Below are 26,141 nucleotides of genomic sequence, written 5' to 3'. Positions count from 1 at the left end.
AGCCGTGGGCCACACCTCCATGACTCTGGAGAAGGAGGAATCTCCTCAGAAAATCCGTACAAAATCAGGTGTGACGTCAAACGGACCCTGTAACATTTAAAAAACAAAAACAAAAAAACAAAACAAAACAAAAAAAGAACCGAACCAAAAACCCACAGGTGAGTTAATCTACATGAGTAACAGGGACATGAGTGCGAGACGTGCGTGCGTGCGTGCGTGTGTGTGTATGTATGTGAGAGAGAGACCGTGAGAGTGAGAGTCGTGTGTGCATGTGCATGTGCATATGCATGTGTGTGTATGGTCATGACTGAAAAATTACAACACGCTTTGCTTCTGTTTCCAAGTGGCTGTAGCTGGAAAAGCCTTTCACAATCAGGAGCAAAGTGTTGCGAGTTTTGTTCTGTTCTTGTTTTTAACGTCTAGAAATTCTTTGAAGAACAAAGGATGTACGAACTTAGTCTGGACAAAAAAAATTATCAACAACTTAAAAAAAAATTCAAAACAAAAAAAATCTGTACCCATTTTTACAGAAGAAAACCAGCGTCATTGAGAAATCACAGTAACCTCAGCACACGGCAGGTCCCAACGGGAGCAGGGGTTCCTGGCGGGTGGGGTGTGGCTGTTCTCTGAATGGACCTTGCGCTAAGGTGTTGTTTTGGGTTCCTTTCCTGCATTACTCTGCCTTCTCCTAAATGGCTTTTCAGAATGAAATGTTCCATTTGTCTGGAGATGCTTGGAACGGAGATGCCAATGCAAGGAGAATAGATACGGAGTCAGAAAAGAGCTATCTACACATGGGGAAAAGAAAAAACCCTCTGCTTCAGCTGAAAACGAAAAGTAGCAGCAGCTACAGTAACGGGAATGTGACATTTCCGTCTAAGTGAAACTAGGAATGATCCTGGGACCAGACACAGGGCCAGCAGGGCTGCGTGCAGCCTGCTCCCGGAAAGGTCCTGGAGTGGACGCGGATGGGTGTGAACAGTGCAAGAGAAGTTCTCCACAGCCAGTCACACACACATGGGGATCTCGGGACCTAAGCCCTAGGCATGTTGCGGAGCATGGTATGCGACTCTCCCAGAAGTCAATGAGCCCGTGAAGCAGCAAGTCTTCTCTACTGAACTGGGAGCGTGCCCGCCTGTTGCTGGGCAGGCCGGGTGGGGGCAGAGGCCCCCCCAGGCCGGTGCTCCCCAGAACTGGCTGGGACCCAGGGTGTCTCAATGGGTACAGAATGGGATTCTGTCATCTGGAGACAGGAAGCAACAAGCAGAGCTGCTGGACCGGCCTCAGCCCGGCACTTCTGCAGGCATCAGCAGCAACAGCTTCCTTTGGACAGCAGAGCAATCTCCAGAGACATGCAGGAGCTGGGAGCTGGCAAGCCCCTGTCTTTGTGCTGGGGCCAAGGTCACCCCGCCACGTCAATGCCCAGCCATGGGGATGCAGCATCCCCAGAGCTCTGTGAGGCTATTCCCCCCAGGGCCTGCTGACAGGGTGCCAGGCAGTGCAGGGCCTGGGAGCTGCGTCAGCCACACTAGTGTGGGGCTCGGCCCACCCGGTGCCTCTGCCTCTCGGCAGGGCACGGCGGCTGGGGAGCGCCGTGCTGGCACAGCTATGCCAGGCCGGCCCTTTCCACGCCAGCCGGGCATCCGCTCAGCTCAGACCAGCCGTGCCTGCAGTGCCATCTCCTGTCTTCATGCTGACTCCTGCCCTGTGCTGTGGGATGGGGATGCAGCCTGCCCTGGGAGGGGTGGCATGGAGGAGCCACACGGACGGGCCGTGCCATGTGTTGTGATGGGGCAGAGAGGAGACAGGGCGGGTGTTCACAAGGGGCCAGGGAGCCACCTGGGGACCAGAGCCAGAGGGAGAGACCGCGGCTGGAAGGCACCTTCTTTGGGTTATACCTGACTGGGATGAGCCGTGGCGGCCCTGGGACTGATGGCGCCAGAGGCCTCAGTCTCATACCAAGGGCCACTCAGTGTTTCAACACAGGTACGGCTGCAGCTGCTTGGCCGGGTGGAAGCTGCGGTGCACCCATGGGTGCCCGGGACGGCCCTTCTCTGCAATCAGTAGCACACGCCATTTCTAGCCCTCTTGAGGAGATGCAGCTCCATGGGGGAGCACGAAGGGCTCTTCAGAAATGGGAAGAGGGCGTCCAGCTTCCCCGGTCCCAGACCGAACTTCCTGCAGACACGGTGGGGTCTGCAGTCTTCGAGCCTCCTCGGAGGCAGGTGCAGGCGGTCTCATCAGATTGCCCCAAAACAGCTGCAGAAGGGACAGAGACCGAGAGCTCACCGAGCATGAGCTGGGAACCAGCCTGCACTCAGGATAACACCAGGTGCACTTCCAGCCGGGGACCAGGCTGAGCCAGGCCCATGGGCTCCCCTCAGGGGCCCCAACAAGGCGTGTGAGGGGGCTGGGCAGGTTGGGTGTTAACAGTGGCTTGCTAGGGGCAGCGTCCAGCAGAGCTGGTGGCACGGTGGGGCTTGGGCTTCCTCTCCAGGGTATGGACGGGATGGAGATTTGCGGGTCAATGGAGACGGATGTTGGGGATGTGGTGGGGCTGGCGGTGGGCAGGGCTGAAGGATGAGAGGCTGCTGCATGGCCTGTACTGGGCCACAGGGGTGGACTCGATGGGTGATAGGTGCTCGCCCATGGCACAGCGAGGTGTGGCATAAAACATGGGCCATAGAGAAGCAGGGCCCTGCCAGCGATGGGGTGATAAGGAAAGCCAGAATCGGGCATGGTGGCAGGGGCAGGAGGTCCTTGCAGGGCTGTGCTGCTGTGGGTAGGGCTAGGATGGTGTGCAGGGGCTGCCATGTGCTGAGCAGAGGGCAACATGCATGTGCTGCTGGCCAGGCACAGGGAACATGGTGCAGGGCAATGGACAAGGACAGGAGGTGGTGGCAGGGAGCTGTGTGTCCTCTGCTACCTGCTACCCAAGAGCATGGGCCCAGGTGCAGCAGAACGCCTCGCCCAGTGCATGGTGGGATCACTCTGTCTGGAAAGGGACCGTCTGCCACAGCCACAAGCATGGGCAGGGAGGGGCCTTGGTGTTGCACGAGGCCTTGCCTCTGTTGCAGGGCTTTGGCTATAGGGGATCTGGATGTGCCAATGGGTGCAGGCATGATCACGGGGCATGAGGCACTGGGGGCAGCAATGCTGGCATGGGCTGCAGTGTGGACTGATTAGTGCCAGCTGCGCAGTGGGTCAGCGCTGCAGGGTGTCAGTGCTGTCAGGACCAAGTGTGCTAGATGCTGGCCAAGGCATCATTAGGCAATGGGAATGTGGGGTGTGTATGTTGGGTGACGTGAGTATGGTATCGTGCATGAGCTGGTGTTGGGGTTGGCTGTGGCATAACAGATGTGGGGGGTGGGAGTGTGGGCATGTGTGGGAAGGCAGGCTGGGTATGGAGGGATGGTGTGCAGGGGAGGGCTTAGCCATTGGGCTGGGGACAGAGATGTGGGAGAAGGAAGGTGAGCTGGGCTCATGGCATCGCGGTTATCTGGGCACCTGGTTCAGAGGCGATGCTGGGCATAGGATGGGCTGCCAGGTGCTGGGCTGGGGCAGGGACCGTGATGTGGGTCTGGCAGCGTGGGGTGATATGGGAGCAATGGCTGCTGTCGAGGCTGCGGCCGTGTGTGGGAAGGTTTCAGGCGAGACTTCAGGCTGCCTCGTGGCGAGAGCTGGTGTCTTGCCCTCAGGCCAAGGGGGCACTGAGCCACCAGCCTCTCCCCTTCCTCATAGCCCTGCCATGAGCCGCAAGCTCTGGGCTGCGGCTGAGGAGAGGAAAGGGGCAGGACCGCACTGGGAGGCAGGGTCCAGGGCACCGTGGGCAGGGCTGCCCAGGCCGGGTCTTCCCCACCTTGTGCCAGGAGTCGGCTCGGGACAGGAGACAGCACTGCAGAGCGTGGCCCGGGCCTGCCTGGGGGTCGGGGAGGCTGCAGGGCCCAGCACGGGGCCTGGGACTTTTCACCAGCTGACGTGTCAAGGTCAGAGATGAGTGAGGATCAGCGTGGAGCTTCCCTGCCTGTCCCTCTAGCACCACAAGAGTTAATGCCTTCACCAGGGGCCTCAGCTGTCTGGGACCCCTGGCCACCAAGCTGCTCCCCTCTGAGTGGGCAGGGCTGAGCCCTGCTGCACCCGAGCCGAGGCACCTAGCTAGGATGGTGATGGGCCCGGGGAGTGCCAGACCAAAGCAAGGTCCCTGGATCATGGCACTCCCCAGGCAAGACTGGGTGCCTTCGGCATGGGGCCCTGCAGGACACCCCAGCCCTGCTCACGTCCTTCCTCTGCAACTATCCCTGGGAGAAAGCTCTTCTGAGTGATGGAGGAAGGGCCTGGGGCAGACCTGAGGCCTGACACAACTTAGGTCATCAGGTCTGGAAGGGAGAAGCATGAGCCTAAGCTCCAGCCATGGCTCTCCCCAGCTCTGCCCAGATTGTCCAGGCCCTGCTCAGCACCACAGAGCAAGGGACATTTCTTCTTGCAGCATCTGCCCCTGTGACACCTGCCCCGTGGGCTCTGAGGTTGGGAGAACAGTTTCCCTGGTGCCAGGGCCATGCCAAGCTGCTCCTGGTGGCACAGCCCCCAAGCCACACCTGGCGAGGCCCCTCACCAAAGCTGTTCGTCCCCACTGCTCCTCCTCCCCTGCAGGGCTTCTGCCTACCCCAGGGCGGGGGTCTCAGAGAAAAACTCCCAGCTCAGGGGCAGAATCTGGAGCCAGGCTCCTCTCCTGCCCCATGACTGGCTCTGCCCTGGAAAGCCCTGCTCAGCCCCCTCCTTGCCTTGCCCTGACACACGGGCGCTCACGGGAGCAGCCGTGGCCTGGTCCTGCTGTTGCAGCAAGGTCTCCCCAGCACTTAAGACGTGTACAGCACAGTTTAAGTGCTCGGTGTCACAATGATGGCTCTTACTCCCAGGACTGCAGGCAGGCAGAAGACCTGAAGCGGTGGGAGCCCCGTGCCTGCCAGAGGCGTGGGGCCTGTGGTGCCGTGGAAGCGTGCCGGCTCCGCACCTCTGCCTGGGGGTGGAAGACTTGGTGTGTCCCAAAAACCAAGCTTGATTCTGTGTTTCTAAATCTTTAAAATCCAGAGTGCCTGGAAGGAGCTGTCGGGTGTTTTTGTAAAAAAGACTTTAACATTCATTCAGTCAGTCACTTAAAAAGGCCCGGGAGTCGTGAGCATCCCGGGAGCGGAGGCATGGAGACCCCCACCCAGCCGCATCGCAAGGAGTCTAGAGATACATAGGTTTAGTAAAATTATAACAAAATCAGGTGGCTATAGCTATAGATATAGATATATAGATATTTGTTCTCTTCTCTTTTCAAATATATAGCTGATTAAAAAGATGCAAAATAAGGATGACTAGGACGGAGTGGGAATCCTGTAGTTAGCATCATCTCTTGTTGATCATCAGCTGCTCTACATAAATGCACGGAGATTATATATTACCCATCAATGTGTCCCCCTTAGAAACAACCCCGAACCAAGAGGAAATAACACCCCGTTCCCCCACCCCCCAAACATTGGCAAAGCATTTCTGCTGGATTCCCCACCAGGCTCCCTCCGACATCCCCCAAACATGCTTCTATCCATGCGGTTTCAGTCCCTCTCACCAGGGCTATAGGGCAAAGGAACACAGAGTCCAAGGGCTGGTCTCTCGCACCAGGGTCATCACAGTCTTCTTGCTGTCATGGCAATAGGTTTCCTCCTCTTGGGCTGGATGGGCGCGGGTGGTCACTCCAGGGAGGTGCAGCTATGGGCAGGGAGGGAGCAGGCCAGATGTCTCTCCGCTGCATGGCTCATCCTCAACCATTAGCTTAGGCATTCACCCAGAATGGCCCATTTGCTGCCAATTCCACTGGGCCTTTGAGCTGGAGCCCGTCCCCTGTTGTGTGCTTGCTGCTGTGCTTCCCAGGCCTGCCAGGTGTCCTGAACCCTGCCTGTCCTGGCAGATGGCCTCTGGGCCATGTGCTGCCTGCCTCGCACCGCTCTTCTGCTCCTGCTATGCTCCAGGTGGTCAGGGCCTGCCCTGCTGCCTCCTTCCCAGTCTTACCAGTGCCAGCACCGTGCATTCCTCTTTCCACAGCCCTCCGGCCCCCGGGAACAGCCTGCATGCAGCCTCCACGCACCCCCGGCCCAGCAAGCCGTGCGCCAGCCACGCCAGGGATGGCCGCCCTGGCAGTGCACATGGTCCAGGCCCAGAGCCCAGGACCGTGACTGATGCCCATCATCTCAGACCATGGCTTGAAGTGACCAGCACTGTGTGGTGAAGCCCCCTCCACGGTGCGCCCCAGGACCTGGGCTGGGCTGTTTCCTGATCTGCGCCAGCGATGCTGGCCCTCCCGTCCCTGTTCCACACGGGCAAACCAGGCTCCACTGCGCGGCCCAGACCCCAACACAGGGGCTTGGGCCTGACCAGGCACGGTGCCTCGACCCCGCCGGCCAGCCAGCAGCGACGCGCCTAGGGAACGGCGCCGAGCGATATCCGGGCGGACTCTGAGGAACGGAGACGAGCGCGTCATGCAACATTCCTGTTCCCGGAGGCGGCGTCACTCTGGTGCAGGGCGCACGGGTTGGGCTCTGCGCGCGAGTGCAAGTGGGAGCAGGGGCTCCGCGGCTCCTCGCCCTTCAGTGCAGTGGTCAGAATAGAAAGAATCCAATTGGGTTTTGTTTATTAGCCTGGTAGAAATGCCCCCTCCCCCGTCCAGTGGCTCTGGAAGAGGCCAGCACTGCCTAGGATGGTCAGCTGTCGACCAGCTGCTTGAGTGCCCGCTCAATGTTCATGCGGTGCCCCACCCGTGTGACCCCTAGCTCCACGAAGTCCTCCTTGGTGAGTGCGGGCAGGTGTGTGCCCTCGATCTCATTGTCCTCAAACTTGTCTCGGTGCTCCACCAGGTTGATGCTTTCCAGCCAGTCCCCTACGTCATACTTGTTCCACAGGTGCAGGGGTTTCTGCATGAAGGGCCGTGGCGGGTGGAGCGTGTGCAGGGGTGGCCCAGGAGAGGGTGAGGGGGATGGGGACCGGCTCCGGGCACTCACGCTCCGCACCACGAAGCGCACCTCCTTGGGCTCATGTGGGATGGAGAGGCTGGAAGATTTGAGAATGGTGGGTGGGGTCAGGCCGTAGGGCCGCACGGTGCTGAGAGGCTCTGTCCGATCCAGGGCGGGCTTCACTGGGCTGGGAGTACGTCGGGTGACGGGGTAGCGGCTGCCGGGTCGAACTGTGTAGGTGGTGCCGGAGCTTCGCTGGGAAATGGTGCTGAGTTCTCCTAAACTACTGAAAAGTCTGTGGAGTAAGAGATGCAGAAAGAGAGAGAGAGAGAGAGAGAGAGAGAGCAAAGGGCAGGGGTGAGGCGGAGATCCCCAGACATGAGAGCACACAGATATGCTGTACACGAGGGCAGCAGGGCTGGAGCGCGGGGCCAGCCTGAGACAGGGAGGGACTGTGGTGCAGTCAGCCTGGCGGGGCAGGGGTGGCAGACTAAGTGCCAGTACCTACATGTGCTGGCCAAGCTTGACCTAGGTGCACCCTGCGGAGACCCCGGGAAGGCCTGGCCCTGCTCCTCCCGACACACACACAGCGAAGCACTGCAGGTGGGGACACTGCTGACCTCACCTGCCTTCGACTGACTCACGACAGCCTCTCGGGAGTTGTGCCAGAGCCGGTCGAGCCCCAGCACAACTGGCTGCGACCCTTTTAGCTACCACTGGTGGGGGTATGCGTTTGCCCTTGCAACTGGGTCCATTCAGCTGTTGGCAGTGCCCCAGTCCGGAGCTAGATGTCCTTGCCCCGAGTACTGGGTGTGGATGGGAGTGACGCTGCAGTGCAGCGGGACAGGGCAGCAGGGACTGGAGCATTGTCATGGGTGGAGGTGACATAGGCAGTGCGACAAGACAGGGCCCTATGTCTGGGGCACCTCGGAGAGGCAGGCACATGCAGGTGGGTATGCACTGCATGGGAGCTAGCTGACCAGGAGTGCAGCACATGCCAGATCCCTGTGGGCAAGTCCAGCCCATGGGGCAAGGGGCACGATTGGGGTAAGGCCTCTCCCAGAGACTGTGAAGTCTCAAGCTGAGGGCTATGCTGTTGCCACAGCTGAGGCCTCTTCCTTGCTGAACAGGATGTGGCGGCACCTGCGCCAGGTGCTGCACGTGCCTGCCTGTTGCTGGTACCTGCGGGCATGTTGTGCTTTGCCTGCAGGCTGTGCATGCTCTGTGCGTGGGCTCCTGTCTCCATGTGACTGTCCTGGGCTCCCAGCAGGCACGACAGCAAAGGCTGTTTGGAGAATGGCAAAAGTTTGGTCTCCTCTGGCTGTCAGCAGCTGGAGCTGGGACTAGGCCACATGTTCTTGCTTGGGAAGGGGGTGGTTGGCTGGTGTCTGAGTGACTCCATGTCGAGGCTCTGGCCCTGCTTGCTTGGGTGGGCTGTGTGCAGCAGCCTGGCTCACCAACACAGGCTGGGCGTCCTTTGCTGAGGCCTCAGCTCATCAGAAATGAGCTAGAGAAATGCTAGGGAACCACAGAGTCAGTGGGGGGTTGCAAGCCCAGGTGGCTGGTAGATGCCAGCACTTATGGCCTCTGCCTGGCTGGGGAAGGGTGCTGCATCAGGGGTTACCCATGGGCGCATGAAGTGGTGCATTTAACATCACACAGACCATTTTCCTCCTTGCTCCTGTTACTAGAGTGCTCTGTCCACCCCGAAGCCAGTGGGCCAGGCCTGGCCCAGGGCACCCTCTTCACTGGCCTGAGCCTTGCAACTCCTCAGCACTCCCTTCTGCTAAGTCCTGCTGCTCCTTCTGGGGGCCAGAGCCCTGGGGGTGTGTAGCACTGACAAAAACCATCCCCAGGATCTCCCTGTATTGTATGAAATGGCAAGGGAGAGGTAGGCAGAGAGAGACACTGCCCTGCTTCCTGTGCTCTCCCACACAGCAGCCTGGTGCTGGCATTGAAGAAGCTGCCTCTCATGGTGTCCAGCGGACTTCACACCTGATGGGCAGAATGGCCTTCCCAGCAGCTCTCCCTTGCAGACATGAAATCTTGCTCCCCGCAGCCATGAGCTGCCAGGGTCCCAGCATGGGGCTCTCCTGGCTGTTCTGCCTCTGCAGCTGTCTGGCTCTGGGGTTGGACAGTGTGGATACTCACCTGCTTGTGCAACTTGGAGCAGAGTGGGGGCATCTCAGACTGTAACCCTCTGCAAAGCTGTGGTTAATGTGGGTCATGCCCCCTCTCCTCCGTGCCCCCGACACTTCCCATGGGGCCCTGCCAGCTGGAGTCCCCTGAGCCTGTGTCCTCTTGGATCAGAGCTCCCAGAGGACAGGAAGGGACTTCAAAGTTGCCCTGCACAGGAGCTGGGTGTGTTGGTCCTACCTCAGCCCAGAGAGGTGCTTTCCCCCAACCTCTGCTGAGAAACCTACAGGGATGGAGATCCACCACTTCCCTAGGCAGCTTGCTCTATTGTCCGGCTGATCGGACGATATCCATCTACAGCCCAGTACTCAGTGGGCACGTCTACATATTGCCATATGGTGATATACTTCCTTTTGGGAGTACTAAAGCACGGCGCAGCACAGGCAGTTACTGCACCGTGCAAGCGGTGCATGCTTAGATGTTGCTGCCACGTCACCATAGTGGAGCGCTATACCCAGGGAGCATGTCACTAAGGCACTGTAGCTAGTGATCACGTGCAGACACTGTAGTGCACCATAGGGCGATGTGTAGATGCTCCCAGTGTGCAGGAGCTGTCTTCTGAGACCTGATGTAAATCTGCCTGGCTACACTTTACACACCTATTGCCCTGTGTCCTGCCCTGTGGCAAGGGAAAACCATTGTTTTTCCTCACCTTAATGGGAGCCAGTCTGGTATTTGAAAACTGCTGTTGTGCCCCACTTCATCTCATCTCCACACAAGCCATGCCTGAGGCACTTACCCTTCCCTCGCACAACATGCTTTCCACTCCCTTGTCTTCACTGCACTTGGCTCTGCACCTTCTCCAGTGTCTCTGCACGTTCCTCCACTTCATCTATGAGACATCACCTTGCTGGGGTCGTTTGACCCCAACACTCTTGCTTGCCATGGCAGGGGTCGGACTCGATGATCTGCTCAGGTCCCTTCCGACCTGACCGACGATGAAACTATGAAACGTGGAGGAGGTGGGGGTGGTAACTCAGAGTCATAGAACAGTGGGGCTGGCAACATCCTTAGGAGGTCACATCTAGTTCAGCCCCTGCTCGAGGCAGGATCAGCCCTGTCTGAATCAGCCTGGGCAAGTGTTTGTCTCACCAGTTCTTAGACTGGCATGATCAGCCCTCACACCACTACGAAGCTCATGGCTGCAAAACGCCAAGGATGCCCAAATTGGCTGCAGCAGAGCAGGGCCAAAGGCACTGGGCAGGGGCGGCAGGGCTCTGAGCTGACATGACGCAGACTGCTGCAGGACCTGGTGAACATGCCTAGACTCAGCTGCATACCTGGATGGTTTATACACCGCAACAGTGCCCCGAGAAGGACTGATAACAAAATGCTTGCGGGAGGGCTCTCCTGCACTGGGCACCTGCGCTACCGCCTGGGGAAGAGAGGATGCCACGCAGAGGTGCAGGCTGGGCTACGGGGGCATTTCTGCTCTTCTCCACCGTGGGACCATGCTGGAGACCTGCTGCAGAGCTAGTTTAAGCCAGGAAGAATGCTGCCTTTTGGTACCAAAACAGGCTGAGTCCGGCATGTCTAAACACAAGGTTGCATTGCCCTGGGGTGTCTGTGGGTGGGTATACACTCTCCTTTAGTTCATATTTTCATTACTGGCAATGGCACACACAGTAAGCCTCTGCTGATGTGTGATATGAAGAGGAGGACTGACCATTGTGCAGAAAGACCTGAGAGATGCTGAGAATGCAAGTGAGCCAGGAGCTTAACAGTGGGGAATGACCAAGGGGGATGACAACCTGGGCAGTCCATCATGGGGACAGCAGAGCCTCCACCATGACCTGGACGTGACAAAGGCAACCGTGGCCCTTGGGGGTATCAGGCAGGAGCCACACTGCTACCAGACACAGCGAAGGATCACTGCCATAGTTCAAAGTACTGCAGTGACCTCATGCAGAACAATGCATCCAGCTGGACAGATTGAAAGAATTCAAGGAAGATGAGTTCAGACTGAACAGGTGGGAAATACAAGGTAGCCTAGGGGATAGTGATCATCGATCGATTGAATTCGCTATCCGGCGAAGGGTGGGTAAACTCAACAGCAGGGCTTCAGAAAGGCTGACTTCAGTGTGCTCAGGAGGTTAGTTAGTGAGGCGTTAAAGCTCAAGAACATTGGTGAAATGGGGGTCCAGGAAGGGTGGTTGTCTTCAAGGGAGCAATCCTATGGGCGCAGAAGGAGACAATCCCATTGCACATAAAAGGGGGCAAAGATGCCCTCTTGGCTGAACAGGGAAGTCCAGAAAAGCCTAAGGGCAAAGAAAGAGGTATACAGGCTGTGGAAACAGGGGGTAGCTCCCTAGCAGGAGGAGTATACCTCCCTAGCTCACACGTGCAGGGAATCAGTTAGGAAGGCCAAAGCAGGATTATCATTTAGGATGGCAACAAACATTAAGGACAACAAAAGTCCTTCTTCAGGTATACAGGGAGCAAAAGGAAGGTGCAGGGTAGCGTAGGACCCTACAGGACAAACTTGGGCAATTGGTGACAGAGAGTGGGGACAAAGCTGAGGTCTTCAGTGAGTCCTTTGCATCTGTATTCCTAGACACAGACCAAGACAAGTCTCCCAACTGGATCACAGATAGATGCAGGAGGGACACCAGCCCACCAACTGTTAGCTCAGACTTAGTGAAGGGGCACTTGGAGGGGCTGGATGTGTTCAAATCAGCGGGCCCAGATGCACTTCATCCAAGGGTGCTGAAGGAATTGGCCACTGTCATAGTGAAGCCGCTGGCCCGGCTGTTTGAGCACTCCTGGTGCTCCGGTCAGGCCCCAGAGGACTGGAAAAGGGCCAATGTGGTTCCTGTTTTCAAGAAGGGGAGGAGGGAGGAACCAGGAAACTATAGGGCAGTTGGTCTCACCTCCATCCTTGGGAAAACTCTGGAAAAAATCATTAAGGATCACATTTGTGGGAGCCCAGCAGGGGAAATAACTCTGAAAGAAAATCAGCACAGGTTCATTGCAGGTAGGTCCTGCCTGACTAAGCTTGTTTCTTTTTATGACCAGGTCTCAAAATGCTGAGACGCAGGAGTCGAGGTAGATGTCATCTACCTAGGCTTTAAGAAGGCCTTTGATACGGTATCTCATTCTGTTCTAGTAAATAAACTGACAGCCTGTGATGTAGATGATTACATGGTCAGGGGGGTGGCAAACTGGCTTAGGGGCTGCATCCAGAAAGTGGTTGTGGACCGGTCAATATAGACCTGGAAAGATGTGGGCAGTGGAGTCCTGCAAGGCTCGGTCCTTGGACAGTGTTATTCAATATCATCACCAGTGACTTGGATGAGGGCGTGGAGAGCACCCTGTCCAAGTTCTCAGATGATACCAAATTATGAGGCAAAGTTAACACACTAAAGGGTAGGGAATGGATCCAGGTGGATCTGGACAGGTTGGAAAAATGGGCAGAATGAAACAGGATGCAGTTCAACAAAGACAAGTGCAAAGTGCTGCGCCTGGGCAAAGAGAGCCACCAACACACTTACAGGCTGAGGGACGACCTTCTCAGCAGCACAGCAGTAGAAAGGGATTTTTGAAGTCATAGTTGACTCCAAGATGAACAGGAGTTGTTAATGTGACGAAGTGCTCAACAAGGCTAACTGCACTTTATCATGGATTATCGGTGCATCACGAACAGGTCCAGGGAGGCGATGCTTCCCCTCTGTGCAGCACTGGTTAGGCCACACTTGCAGTACTGCATCTAGTTTTGGGCTCCGCACTTCAAGAGACAGGCGGAGAATCCCAAGAGGGTGCAGAGGAGGCCACTCGTATGGTCAGAGGCCTGCAGGCGAGGCCCTATGAGGAGAGACTGAGGGACTTGGTTCTCTTCAGCCTTCACAAGAAAAAGCTGAGAGGTGATCTTGAGGCTGCCTTTAAATTCATTGGGGAGAGCAGCAGAGAATCGGAGATGCTCTGTTTACTAGGGCACCCCCTGCAGTAACTAGGAACAATGGCCACAAATTGATGGACAGCAGATTTAGGTTGCACATTACAAAGAACTTCTTCACAGTAAGGGTTGCCCAAATCTGGAACGGGCTTCCAAGGGAGGTGGTGCTCTCCCTACCCTGGGGGTCTTCAAGAGGAGACTGGCCAAGCACCTAACTGGGGTCATCTGACCCCTGCACTCTTTCCAGCCCAGGGCAGGGGGACAGACTGGATGACCCACTGAGGTCCCTTCTGACCCTAACATCTCTGAAGCTATTAAGTAGGACTACTACGATGATTAGGAGAATAGAAGACTAATATTATAAGGAGACGTGGCTCCTTATGAAAACAAGGGAAAGAGAGGAGCTCTTTAAGGTAAAAGACAGCATTGGCATGAAAGCACATTGGGATAAATTGGCTAAATTTAGGCTAGAAATGAGAAGAAGGAGTCTAACCATCATAGGAGTGAAGTTCTGGATCAGTCTTCCAGGAGGAGGAAGACTGGACAGAAGTAGGACACTGTTTGCTGTGGTTCCCCTGCTTTACTGGCGGCAGGTTAGGGTGTGAGGTCTGTGCTAAGTCAGGGTGGCAGTAGTGTTATGTAGAGTTTAGATCATGGATCCTATAGGATGGTTTGAAGGGGATGGTACTGCCTAGGGTGGGGGCTGGACTGGGTGGCCTCAGGAGGTCCTTTCTTGGCCTGCTTCTCTATGATCCTATGATGAGTAGTGGGGCCAGGTTCCTAATAGGCTTGAAGGTAAAGCACAATCCATCTGAAGCACGATTTTGGAATGGGGTTACATGCTATGTGGCCTGTGATGATGGGGTTGGAGGTCATGTTCCAAAAACCCCTCCCAGTCACAGAAATCATAGGCCCAGGTGGCTGTTAGGCATGACCGCTGGTGAGGATGCAGCGTCAACTTGTCCGTATTTCCATATGGGCAGGGAGTGCAGAGTGGGCCATGTGGCTTGCCTTGTTGGGGACATGGCAGGCTCTCCAAGCTAAGGTTAGGGAGATGAAAAATCTTCCACATAGCTACAAAAGCAACAGTGGAGGCTGCTGTGCAAGTGAATCGTGCACTCTGTGGCTTCTACTGGCTGCGAGCGGCCAAGGCTGTTCCTCTGAAGAAGGCTCTCAGAGCGCAGTGGATCCTGATTCTTGGCCCTGCTCTTTTTACACACCTGCCACCATTTGTCTCGATGACACTCCTAAGGTTTTGAGAATGCGCCTGCCAACGGAAAGGGCTCCTGGACTTGGGGTGGTGGCTCAGAAGAGCGAGCGCCTACTCGTATTACTGCTGATTCCTTTTGTAGGGGTGGTAGCAAGATGGATCTGAGGATGAGGCACCAAACTGCTGGTGCTGACTACAGCTTTTCTGTGACAGTTCTCACAGCGGCACTTAGCTGCACATCAGTAAGTGTCCACGTGCTGTTGTATCTGCCAAGCCTGGTGTGCAGGACATGGCTGTGGAAAAGAGGACTGATAGGGTGGTCTGCAAGGTGTGGCCCTCGGGCCCCCAGGGATACTTGAGGGGTCCTTTTTCTTGGCAGAAGCCTCCATCACATACTGGCAGTATGCGAGACCACAGCTCAGGGCCAACAGCGATGGCAAGACAGAACCTGTAGGAGTCAGCCATTCGGTAGATGAGGTCTGCTGGTCTCTTCCATCCAATGGATACTGAACTTCTGGTTGGTGGCTATAGCTGTCTGCACATTTGCAACACATGACTTTTCACCAAGCTGTTGTATGCCCCAAACAGGTCCAAACAGGCTGCTGTCCATAGGAGCTAGTAGCTGGCTTTGCTGTGGGTCATCAGTGCGGTTACCTGGTTGTAGGTGCCTTGACTTGGTCTGGACACAGATTCAAGGTGTATTTTCACAGAGGGATGTAAGTCTCTGGTCAACAGGGAGTGGAGGGGGAACATTGCCTTTTGAGAAAAGTTAGATAGGGCCTGATTTTTGCACCACCGGTCATGAATGATTCCCACTGATTGCAGTGCAGGGGGAAAAATAAGACCCATGGTGAGTCCAAAGTAACATCCATTTAGTGAAAATTAAATTTCAGACCCAAGAAGAAGCCGAGTTAGATCTAGATGGGAAGAACTGGATTAACACCTTTAAACATCAGTTTGCACAGGCTCCTTGAACGGTGGAGCTGTGTCCCATCAGTGAAGACCAGGTCCAGTCTCCTTCAGAAATAATGAACAGTCCCAGGTGTTAGGGAGAGAGGCAGAGACTGGAGTGAAGAGTTTCTGACCAGTCCAGCTAGGACACCTCCATCCATTCAGCTCACTGACCTTTTCTTGTGATTGGTTTGGACTCTCTAGAAGGTGCTTTCACACTGCTTTCAGCAATCATCTGGTCCTCTTGTGAGGCTGCATTAACCATGTCAGCAGTGACAGAAAGTGAGTATCTGGGAGAAGAAGTGTGATTGTTGGGGTGAGCAGTCCTCAGCAACACTCACTCTGAGGTGGGAACTGCCCCCGTTCCCAATGGCCCTGTCACAACTAACTTCTGTGGTGCAAGTACCAGGTGCAGATCTTGGCAGTGACAATGACCTGTGCAGCATAGGGAAGGGGCTGCCTCCAGCCTGAGGCCACTCCTGTGGGTTTAGGGGTCAACAGCAGCAGCAGCAATCCCTCGCAGTCAAAGATGATTGTCTTCCATAATCGTCTTATCTGTGGGTCCAAAGACGGCTGACAAGGCCAATCCGGGATTGTCAGGCTTTACTGCAACCCAGACACAAGTGTCTGTGTGGGGTGGGTGGCTCTGGGTTCTTCATTCAGTCCATGACATACTGTTGCTGCTGCTCCCCTTTCTGTCTCCTGCTGTTGTCGTGAGGTTTCAAAGTACTGAGATCTCTGGAGCAGACTCTTCCTCCATTTCGGGTAGTCCTGGACAACAGCCTCCCATAAGTTAATGTGGATGATGCATTTTTTCAAGAGTGTCTTGAGGATATCCTTGAAGTGCTTTCTCTGCCTTCCTTTTGAGCATATGCTTTCTTTGAGCTGGGAGAATAAAACTTGCTTTGGAAGTCTGGAATCAGACATCTGGATACTGTTTCACAAATGACAATAGTCCAGAAGGAGAAGAAATAATCACTGCCTTCATGTATTTAGGACTCACTGGGTGCATCTACATGAGATGCTAACTGCGCAGTGGCTGAATAATACTGTGCAGTAGTGCATCACAGCACAAACAGTGCTAATATGCTACTGCGCAGTATTACTAGGCTACTGCACAGTAGTGTCACTAAAAAGGCATTAGCTGGCACTACTGCACAGTAACTCTAATTACTGCACGTTTATTTAGAATTTGATTATACAAGTACTAAATAAATGCACAGAAACCACTGCACAGTAGCATCTTGTATAGACTTGGCCCCAAAATAGCATTTTTGGAAGTGCAAAAGTGCCTTAATCCCTTTCCTGAAGGCAGTAAGGAGACAGGAGACTGAGCTAAGTATGAAGTGAATGACCTCTTGGTATTCTCTACGCCACTCTCTAGACCATGGGCCCTAGCAACTTTGTTCCTTCCCAGGACTCTGCTACCTGAGTGTCTTAGACGGGGTCAAGTGAATCTGTTTCTGTTTGGGAAATGAGACAACATGGCATCAGAAAAGTCCCCTACTCAGCCAACTTAATTTCCTACTTCAGCCAAACTGGGAAGAACAGCCAACAAGAAAAGGTATTTCCATCCTGCCTGGAGCCATCACCTAGACACAGGCGCTTCCACACGAACAGCTGTGCCAACAAACAGCCACGCTTCCCTACCCAGCCTCGGGGGTGCAGATATGTTGAATCAGTACAACAGCAAACACTTCACCTCAGCAGCCATCAACAAGCTGGCACCCAAAAGGCCCCGTGTCCTCTCAGCCCACACAGACTTTGCTGCTCTTCTGACCCCAGCTGACAGATGGGGCTTACCCATAAAATATCAGAGCTTGGGACACCACAGGGAATACAGAGCACAGCAGCGGGCCACCTTGGCAATACAAGTACAGCTTAAAGACAGTGACTGCTCGACACGGGGATTGCTTCTGAGGAAGGTGTGAGATGTGCACAGGAAGAGATGTGGGACAGTCTGCCTTAGGCTGGTCTCAGGTTAATCTCTCATGGTGTGCTGGATGCTCTAGCACCCCTCCATACTTCATGGTGACACTCACCCTTGTGACTCCGGATGTACATGCTCTTCATTAGCACCTGGCTAAGCTTCTGTTTCATGGACATTAGAAATACAAACCAAAACCAATGCAGCCAGGCTGCACATGAGGCACTGTGCTGCGTGTGCTGGTGGAGGGCTCAGACACTACGGTGACAGGAGGGGTGAAGGCCTCTTGGCAGAACACATCTCTCGTGGCCCAGGCTGATCGCACACGTTTCCTCCACCAGTTTGGGACTCCTGACTTTTAACACCATTGCACGTGGCCTCTTTCCTGTGCTATGAGAGAGGGTGTGCAGACGCTCTGCTGTGTCTCAGCTATCCATTACTGTATACACATCTCCTGTCTGCTTTCACAGGTAACAGTCCCAGCTTTTGTGATATCTCTTTTTGCAAGAATCTTCCAGGCTTGTGCCATTCTCACTGCCCCTCTCTGTACTCTCCATAATTCTGCAGTGTCCTTGATGGAAATGGAGTCTTTGCTTTTGTTTCCACTGATCAGCCATCACACCTACCCTCTGCTGACCAGCCTGGTCCTTTGAAAATGAATGCGTCAGGAATGGGGTCTCATTCCTTAAACTCAAAGCATGCCTTCAAATTCTGGGCCTGTGATTTACAATATCTCACCTACACATGGGGACCAGGACTGCTGCTGCTAGCTCTGCTCCTGAGCCACAATGCAGCTCTGAGGGCAAGGTGAGGCTTGTCAGTGCCGGAGACAAAACTTTCTCAGGAGCTGGTCCAAGCATGTGGACATCACAACCCCCTCAGACTTGACTTGTTCCTTTCCAAATGCAAAGCTCACTTGCTTTTACTTGGCCTCTGATCTTAACACCTGGAAGCTTATAAAACAAGCCAAATAATTGTCCATCATAATTTTCTGTCTGAGGAGAGGAATGGAAAAGGACCCCCATGTGCAAGATGCTAGTGCAGCCACTCAGAGTATCTCTAGGAGGCCCTCCCATGCCAGTGGGACAGGCTAAGTGAAAGACTCTCTCAGCAAGCAGTGGGGAAAATGTTGGATAAGCAGTTTGGATGGGAAAAGCATCTCTGGCAATGATATTTCTCATCACGGAGGCCCAGCTTGGGGAAGCCTGTTTGGGGACCATGCTCAGACAGTCTCTCACACATCATCTGGGCAATGGGCAGCTCTTCTTGTTTTTGGAGAGAGGGAAATGCTAGGTCCTGAACAGCAGCTGCCTCTCTCCTGAGCTTCCCAGACCCATCCAGAAGTAGACACCCGCTTGTCTCAAGAGCAGAACAAAGACGAGAGATCCAGCCCTGGCTTTGACTCAGCATCCTGCCTCGAGACCTGAAGTGTCTTGTCAGTGAAGATGGAGAGTAAGAGGAGGAGGCCTGTCCCTACAATGCAGATAGCAAGGGAAAATGCCTAGAGCATGCCCTGTGGATCCCATCAGTTCTCCAGGGCTATCTGGCATACAAAGTGAAAAATACAAGAATAGGATGGGTTTCAACACAGACAAGTGCAAGGTGATGCACCTCAGGAGGAACAACCGGCACCATACCTACAGGCTGGGGAACTCCCCCCTTGTCAGCACAGAGGCGGAAAAGGATCTGGGGGTCATCATTGACTCCAAGATGAACATGGGCTGGCAGTGTGGGGATGCAGTCAGGAAGGCCAACCGTACCTTGAAATGCATCCACAGATGCATCTTGAGCAGGTCCAAAGAGGTGATCCTCCCCCTCTATGCGGCACTGGTCAGGCCGCAGCTGGAGGACTGTGTCCAGTTCTGGGTGCCGCACTTCAAGAGGGATGTCGACAGCATGGAGAGGGTCCAGAGGAGGCCACTCGCATGATCAGGGGACAACAGGGCAGGCCCTATGAGGAGAGGCTACGGGACCTGAACCTGTTCAGCCGCCACAAGAGAAGCCTGAGGGGGATCTTGTGGCCTGTTATAAACTAGTCGGGGGGGACCAGCAGGCACTGGGGGAGTCACTGTTCCCCCGAGCACCGCCAGGAGTGACCAGGAATAACGGTCACAAGCGGGCAGAGGGTAGGTTTAGGTTGGATATCAGGAAGCGCGACTTCACCGTCAGGGTGGCTAGGGTCTCGAACCAACTTCCAAGAGAAGTGCAGGCTCCTACCCTGGGGGTCTTTAAGAGGAGGTTAGATGAACATCTTGCTGGGGTCATTTAATCCCAGTACTCTTTCCTGCCATGGCAGGGGGTCGGACTAGATGATCTGCTCAGGTCCCTTCCGACCCTAGAAACTATGAATAAATTGTAATAAGCTGACTGGCAGGTGACGCAAAGGAACAAAGTCTGTAAGGTGACCCTTACAGTATGCAGGACAGTATTCTAGAAAGCAATGACTCTCGCGGTGACCCAGGAGTAGAAAGCAACTGAACAAGAGCTTGTTGTATGGTGTTGGGCCAAAATGGAGACATTGATAGGGGACCTGCCAAGATGACAAGAGGGCTATCATACTTTTGCATTTTGCATGGGGGAGACTGCTGTGGACACTGAAGAAAAACTGGGAAATGTTACAGTGAGTCTTAAAGAGCCCATCTGTTAGCTCAGCTAAAAGACCACATAGCAGCTCTACAGTGGTGTAAAAGTACCTGCACAAGGAGATGCCGAGTACTAGAGAGTTCTTAGTCAGTGCAAAAAGGCCTAAACGGAGTTGATAGCTGGAAGCCAGACAGCCTCAAGTTGTAATAAGGCCCTGGTTTTTAACAGGGAGGGTGAATTTCCATGAATAAACTACCACAGGGAGTAGTGGTACCACAGACAGCAATCCATACCTCTACATCTTTGTATCCAGACAGGATGCCATCCCGGAAGGCATGCTGTAGCAAAATGCAAGCTGTTAGCTTTCCACAGGGATTTCTAGTAAAGTGTGATGGCTGCCATAGACAGGATATCAGACTGGATGATTATAATGGTATTTTCTGGCCTTATAACTATGAATCCATGAACATGGATGCAATGCCTCAAATTCCTTAGGTTTTTGGTTGTAGTTGTGTTGGTCAAAGGTTCTTTGGGTAGATGTGATATCGTTTATAAGACCAACTGAGTAGTTGGAAGAAAGTTATTTGCAAACTTTCCAGTGCAATCACCCTTCTTCAGGTATTGGGGGGAGGGGGGCCTCTGCTGTTTTGAGACTCCAAGGAATGAAAGAAGCTAAAATGTGACAGGCTGTCAGTGAGAATGTAAATAGGTAGAAATTAGGAAAACAAAAGGTAAAGAAGAGAAGGAAGGGGGGAAAAGCCAAAGGTAAGTAAGGGAGACTCTACTGTAGTAGTTTTCCAAGGTAGAAAAGAGTCTGCCTGTGAAAAAGTAAATAGCTGGAAATTAGGAAGAGAAAAGATAGAAAAGGAGGGGAGGGGAAGGAAGGAAGGCGGGGGGGGGCAAGAAAAGTATAAAAGGTCAGGTCTGGCAGGTGCCTAGTGAATCAGATGTCAGGAAGGTTGTAATATGTCATAAATCCAATGTCTATATTGAGTCCATGATTTTTTGTATCTAGTAGATTTATGAAGTGAAGTTTGTAGGCTTGTCTACGAAAGCTGTTTTGTAAAAGGGGACTTACAAAACACCTTCCACAGATGAGGTGTTGGATATTGGATATCGGATTTATGACACATTACAACTTGCCTGACATCTGGTTCACCAGGTACCTGCCAGACCTGACCTTTTACACTCCCTCCCCCCACTTCCTTCCTTCCCCTCCTTTTCTACCTTTAGTCTTCCTAATTTCCAGCTATTTACTTTTTCACAGACACTCTTTTCTACCTTGGAAAACTACTACAATAGAGTTTCCCTTACTTACATTTGGCTTTTTTTGCCCCTCCCATCCTTGCTCTACATTTCTTTTCCTAGTTTCCACCTATTTATATTGTCACTGACATCCTGTCACACTTTTAGCTTCTTTCATTCCTTGGGAAGAGCAGAGACCCCTGTGACAGAATGCATCGCAGTATCTCCCCAAACTGCTGTCAAGGTCATCACCTGTCTGTCCATTCGGTTACCATGGTCACTGCGGTGGGCAGGCAGTCCTCCCCACACCCTGCTTCAGGTAATCCTGGGGTGTAACCTGAGCCAGACACATTCCCGAGGGAGGGGGGAACCTGTTCCCTTTGTCTCAAGTCCCACCCCCCCAACTGCAAGTCATGTGACTAGCATCCTTACCTGCAAAGGTGATGTCATTTGAAAGCACCAGGTTTCAGCCAGTGGGCCTGCTCCTGGTGGGACCTTAGTGATGTGGTCACGATAAGGGCTAAAAGGGTCCCCATGAAGAAGGAGTCGGGGGAGCCATTTTTGGCAGAGCCATGCTGCAAAGCAGGGAGAGAGCTTCCATGCTGGAGCCCTAAGGCTCCTGGGGAGAGAGGAAAAGCAGCTGAAGGCTGGAGCCCTCTCCCTCTCTTGAAACTGGACATGCAAGAAACTGCCTTCCTCCAGAGGAAAGCAACCAGCCTCTGGATGATACTTGTGAGTAAGGTACTTGAGATCTATCTAGATATATAGCTTGCAGTACAGCAATTGTGTAATCAATGGCTACCTAGCCACACTGTTTGCTTTAAGGTTATTCTGTGATACCTCTATCCTGTACCCTACCCCAAACTTACTCCCTGTAACCAATGAAGTTCTCCATCATTCTAAATGTGGTGAACTGGCTGGGAGAGGGGCATGCCCTTGTGTCCCCTTGGTCCAGCTGACTAAGGGAGATTACCATTTAAGCCTCAGACTAAAGGAAGTTTCCCAAGTTCTAGCAGTGAGTCAAGCACCTTCTAGGACTATGAGGCCTGTGCTTCCCAGGGGACACATGGCCAAGAATAGTCTAGACCTTGGGTGGTAGCCTAATAAAAGATATCATGTCTACCCAAAGAACCTTGCCTGCCAAAGTCCTTAGTGCACTGATGATGCAGATCTGCTCCAGAAAGCCTTCCCTTGAAGAGAGGACAAGTTTTAAAGCCAACCAACCAGTGCTGGTTCCCTGCATAAGTATTTCCTAAGCATGCTCACAATCTTCTCACACACAGTAGAAGCTTCTTAGGCTGGAGTTGAATTGCCCAATGCCATAGCTCTTCTTATTTACTATGTCTCCAGAATTCATGTCCTTTGCTTGGGGATAGCCTTGGTACTGTCTTTATTGCAAAACAAGTGAAAGGAAATTTCTTTTTTCCTTTATGTCCATCCAAACTGCTCAGAAGGCCTCACCTAATGACAAAGGGCCAGTTCCTAGAGGATGGTATCATGAAAGCAGGTAGGTAATCCTTAGCATGAGGATGCCAATCAAGAGCACAGAACCAAGCTATCCCAATGTTATGGAAGAATTGTAAGTGCAATAGGAGACCCACCTGGCTAGACAGCAATCTCTGCAATGAACTGAAACTCAAAAAGGAATCCTACGGAAAGTAGAAACTTGGCCATAGCACTAGGGGAGTGTATAAGGGCATTGCACAGGCTTCCAGGGAGAAAATTAGGAAGGCCAACACATGATTTGAGATGCATCTGGCAAGGGACATAAAATACAATGAAAAGGATTCTACAAGCATGTCAAGATGAAGAGCAGAGACATTGTAAGGCCGTTACAGACTGCAGAAACTGATTTAGTTATGGATAATGAAAGAAGGCTGAAGCATTAAATGCCTTTTTAACTTCAGTCTTCACAATTAAGGGCAGCTACCAGATGATGAACTCAGTTGGCAGCAGCAATAGAGGAGGAAACAAAAGCCTAAAGTAGTGGAAAAAGAGGTTAGGGACTACATAGAAGGAAGTTAGATGCTTTCAAGTCAGCAGGGTTGGATGGGATGCACCCTAGGATACTAAAGGAACTGGCTGAGATAATTTCAGAGCCATTGGATAGCCTCTTTGAGAACTCATGGAGGTGGGGTAAGGTCCCAGATGATTGGAAAAGGACAAATATTGCACCCATTTTTAAGAAAGGGAAGAAGAATTATCTGGGGAATTATAGACCAGTCAGCCTGACCTCAATACCTGGCAAGACCATGAAGCAGATCCTCAAGAAATCTATTGTGAAGTACATAAAAGAAAACATGGTGATCAGGAACAGCCAACGTGGATGACCAAGATCAAGTTACGCCTTACAAACCTTTTCCCTTCTGTGATAAGGTGACAAGCTCTGTGGATGTGGGGGAGAGCAGTGGACATGGTATACCTTGATTTTAGTGAGGCTTTTGACATGGCCTCCCATTACATTTTCATTACCAGGCAAAGGAAATACAGACTAAATCAAAGTACTGTAAGGTGGATACACAGCTGTTTGGATTATTGTATTCATCATGTATTCCTCAGTGGCTCAATGTCCAGTTTGAGGGAGGTATCAAGTGGGGTTCCCCAGGGGTCCGTTCCAGGGGGAAGGGGGTGTCAGCATCTTAATTAATGGTTTAAACAATGGGACTGAGTGAATGATTAGCAAATTGGGTGGAGTCCTGGATACTCCACAGGGCAGGGCTAGGATCCAGAGTGACCTAACCAGAATGACCTGACTGGAAAAAAAATGGTCCACAATTAATCAGATGAGATTCAGCAAGGAAAAGTTCAAAGTCCTGCACTTGGGCTGCAATAACTGCCTGCACAAATTCAGACTGGGGAGTGACAGGCTGGGGTGCAGCACTGCAGACAAGGAGGGCCTGGGGGGTTGCAGTACATCATAAGGTGTACATACTGCGAGGATTCAGGACGTGAAAGGAATGCTCCAGACCATAATCCAGCCCACCGATTATTACCCCATGGTCTTAGTCCATGTGGGCACTAACGATGCGGCCAGGAGGAGCCCTGATCGCCTGTTGGAGGATTACCATGCTCTGGGGTGCGTGCTGAAGGAGATGGGCGCACAGGTGGTTTTCTCTTCTATCCTGCCAGTGAGCGGACGAGGCAGACAGCATGAAAAGTGCATCGCGGAGACCAACTGGCGGCTGCAGGAATGGTGCTTCGAGGAGGGCTTTGGCTTCCTCAGCCACGACCGGCACATCACGATGAGAGACATGCTGGGGTGGGACGGGCTCCACCTTTCCCCTAAAGGTAAGTGGGTGTTCTCTTCTAGGTTGGCGGACCTCCTCCGGCGGGCTTTAAACTAGGCTCGTCAGGGGAAGGGGAAGATGAGGGCAGAAGAAACATCAGACTGCCAGACCAAACGGCACCCACAACTACAGCCCAGCCCAGACCAACGGGCGAAGCGAATAAACAGGTAAGAGATAGGGGCCAGGGTAACGCTGGGACTAGGGGGTCAGTACACACACCCACAGGAGGCCTCAAATGCCTCTACACAAACCCTCGTAGTGTGGGCAACAAGCAGGAGGAACTCACCCTCCTGCTGGCTGACACCAGCCCGGACACAGTGGGGATCACGGAAACGTGGTGGGACTCTACGCATGACTGGGCGGTGAATGTCAAGGGCTATAGGCTGTATAGGAGGGACAGGATAGGAAGGAGAGGTGGGGGCGTGGCACTCTATATCAAGGAGGAATACACATCCTCGTTAATTAGCAAGGAGTCAGGGGAGGGGCACACTGAGGTGCTTTGGGTTAGAGTACAAGGCAGTCGAGGGGAAGAAGACTTAACGGCGGGGTCTACTACAGACCTCCCAACCAGGGAGAAGAGCTTGACCAGGAATTCTTGGGTCAGCTCACAGAGGTAGTGAAGGCTAAGGATGTGGTGGTCATGGGGGACCTGAATTTCCCAGACATCTGCTGGGAAGAGCAGTCAGCCAGGTCTGACCGCTCACGTCGGTTCTTGGCCAGAGTGCAGGACCTCCATCTAACCCAGGAGGTGCACAGCCCCACCGGTGGGGACGCCTTGTTGGACCTGGTGCTGGCCATGGGTGATGAACTGGTGCGGGGGCTGCGGGTGCTCGACCACGTGGGCGACAGCGATCGTCGCCTGCTGGGATTCACCATCCAGCGCAATGTGGCAAATGCATGCAGTAAGGCAGCGGCCCTAGACTTTAGGAGGGCAGACTTCAACGAGCTAAGGAGGATAGTTGGAGAAGCACTGAGGTCCCAGAGGGGAGGGGAGCCGGGTGTCCAAGGAGAGTGGTTGCTCCTTAAGGAGACGATCCTCCAAGCCCAAAGGAAGGTAATCCCAACAAGGATCAAAGGGAGCAGGAGAGCACGCAAGCCTCCGTGGCTCACCAAAAGCATCCGGGAATGTCTCCTTGCTAAAAAGGAGGCGCACACCCAATGGAAAGAAGGGGTCATCACCAGGGACGACTATTCTGCAGTTGCTCAGGGATGTAGGGGGGCAGTTAGGAAGGCCAAGGCAGAGATGGAACTGGGACTAGCTTCCCAGAGTAAGGACAATAAGAAGTCCTTTTTTAAATACAGAGGGGGTAAAAAGAAGGTCCTGGGTAATGTGGGGCCCTTGCAGGACGCGATGGGAAACTTGGTCGTCACACCAGACGGCAAAGGTAACATGTTTAACGATTTATTTGCCTCCATCTTGCTAAGTAGGGACCAGAACAGCCACCTCCCTGCTGGGCCCCCCTCGGGCCCCGGGGGAGGCACACCTGGGCCACGGGTTAGCGAGGATTTAGTTAGGGAGCTTCTGGAGGGGTTGGACGTATTCAAGTCAGCCGGCCTGGATGATCTCCACCCTAGAGTTCTAAAGGAACTGGCCGAGGTCATTGCAAGTCCCCTGGCACAGCTTTACGAGCACTTGTGGTGCTCTGGTGAGGTACCGGAGGACTGGAAGAGGGCCAACGTGGTCCCCATCTTCAAAAAAGGCAGGAAGGAGGACCCGGGAAACTATAGGCCGGTTAGTCTTACCTCGATCCTAGGCAAGCTGTTCGAGAAAATTATGCTGGCACACATCCAGGAGGAGCCAGCAGGGGACTGCATGCTTAGGGGCAACCAACATGGGTTCATCAGTGGCAGGTCCTGTCAG

At 53.4% G+C, this 26,141-nt stretch overlaps 1 protein-coding gene across 1 annotated transcript in view; it reads right to left on the bottom strand.

The window, feature by feature from the left end:
• Positions 1 to 2,959: 2,959 nt before the first annotated feature.
• The window catches only part of SHANK3 (SH3 and multiple ankyrin repeat domains 3), a 589,500-nt gene continuing 566,318 nt past the window's right edge, over positions 2,960 to 26,141 (bottom strand). Inside the window, exon 23 of the mRNA XM_090041443.1 lies at positions 2,960 to 7,284. Within this exon, the coding sequence (XP_089897569.1) occupies positions 6,741 to 7,284 (544 nt within the window). The 3' untranslated portion in view covers positions 2,960 to 6,740. The remainder of the gene's footprint in view (positions 7,285 to 26,141) is intronic.

This window comes from Crocodylus siamensis, chromosome 4 (assembly GCF_052110815.1).
Source record: "Crocodylus siamensis isolate JL-2025a chromosome 4, ASM5211081v1, whole genome shotgun sequence".
Classification (NCBI taxonomy): Eukaryota; Metazoa; Chordata; order Crocodylia; family Crocodylidae; genus Crocodylus; species Crocodylus siamensis.
Note: the sequence above shows the minus strand (reverse complement) of the source record. Positions and strands in the feature narration are given on the sequence as shown.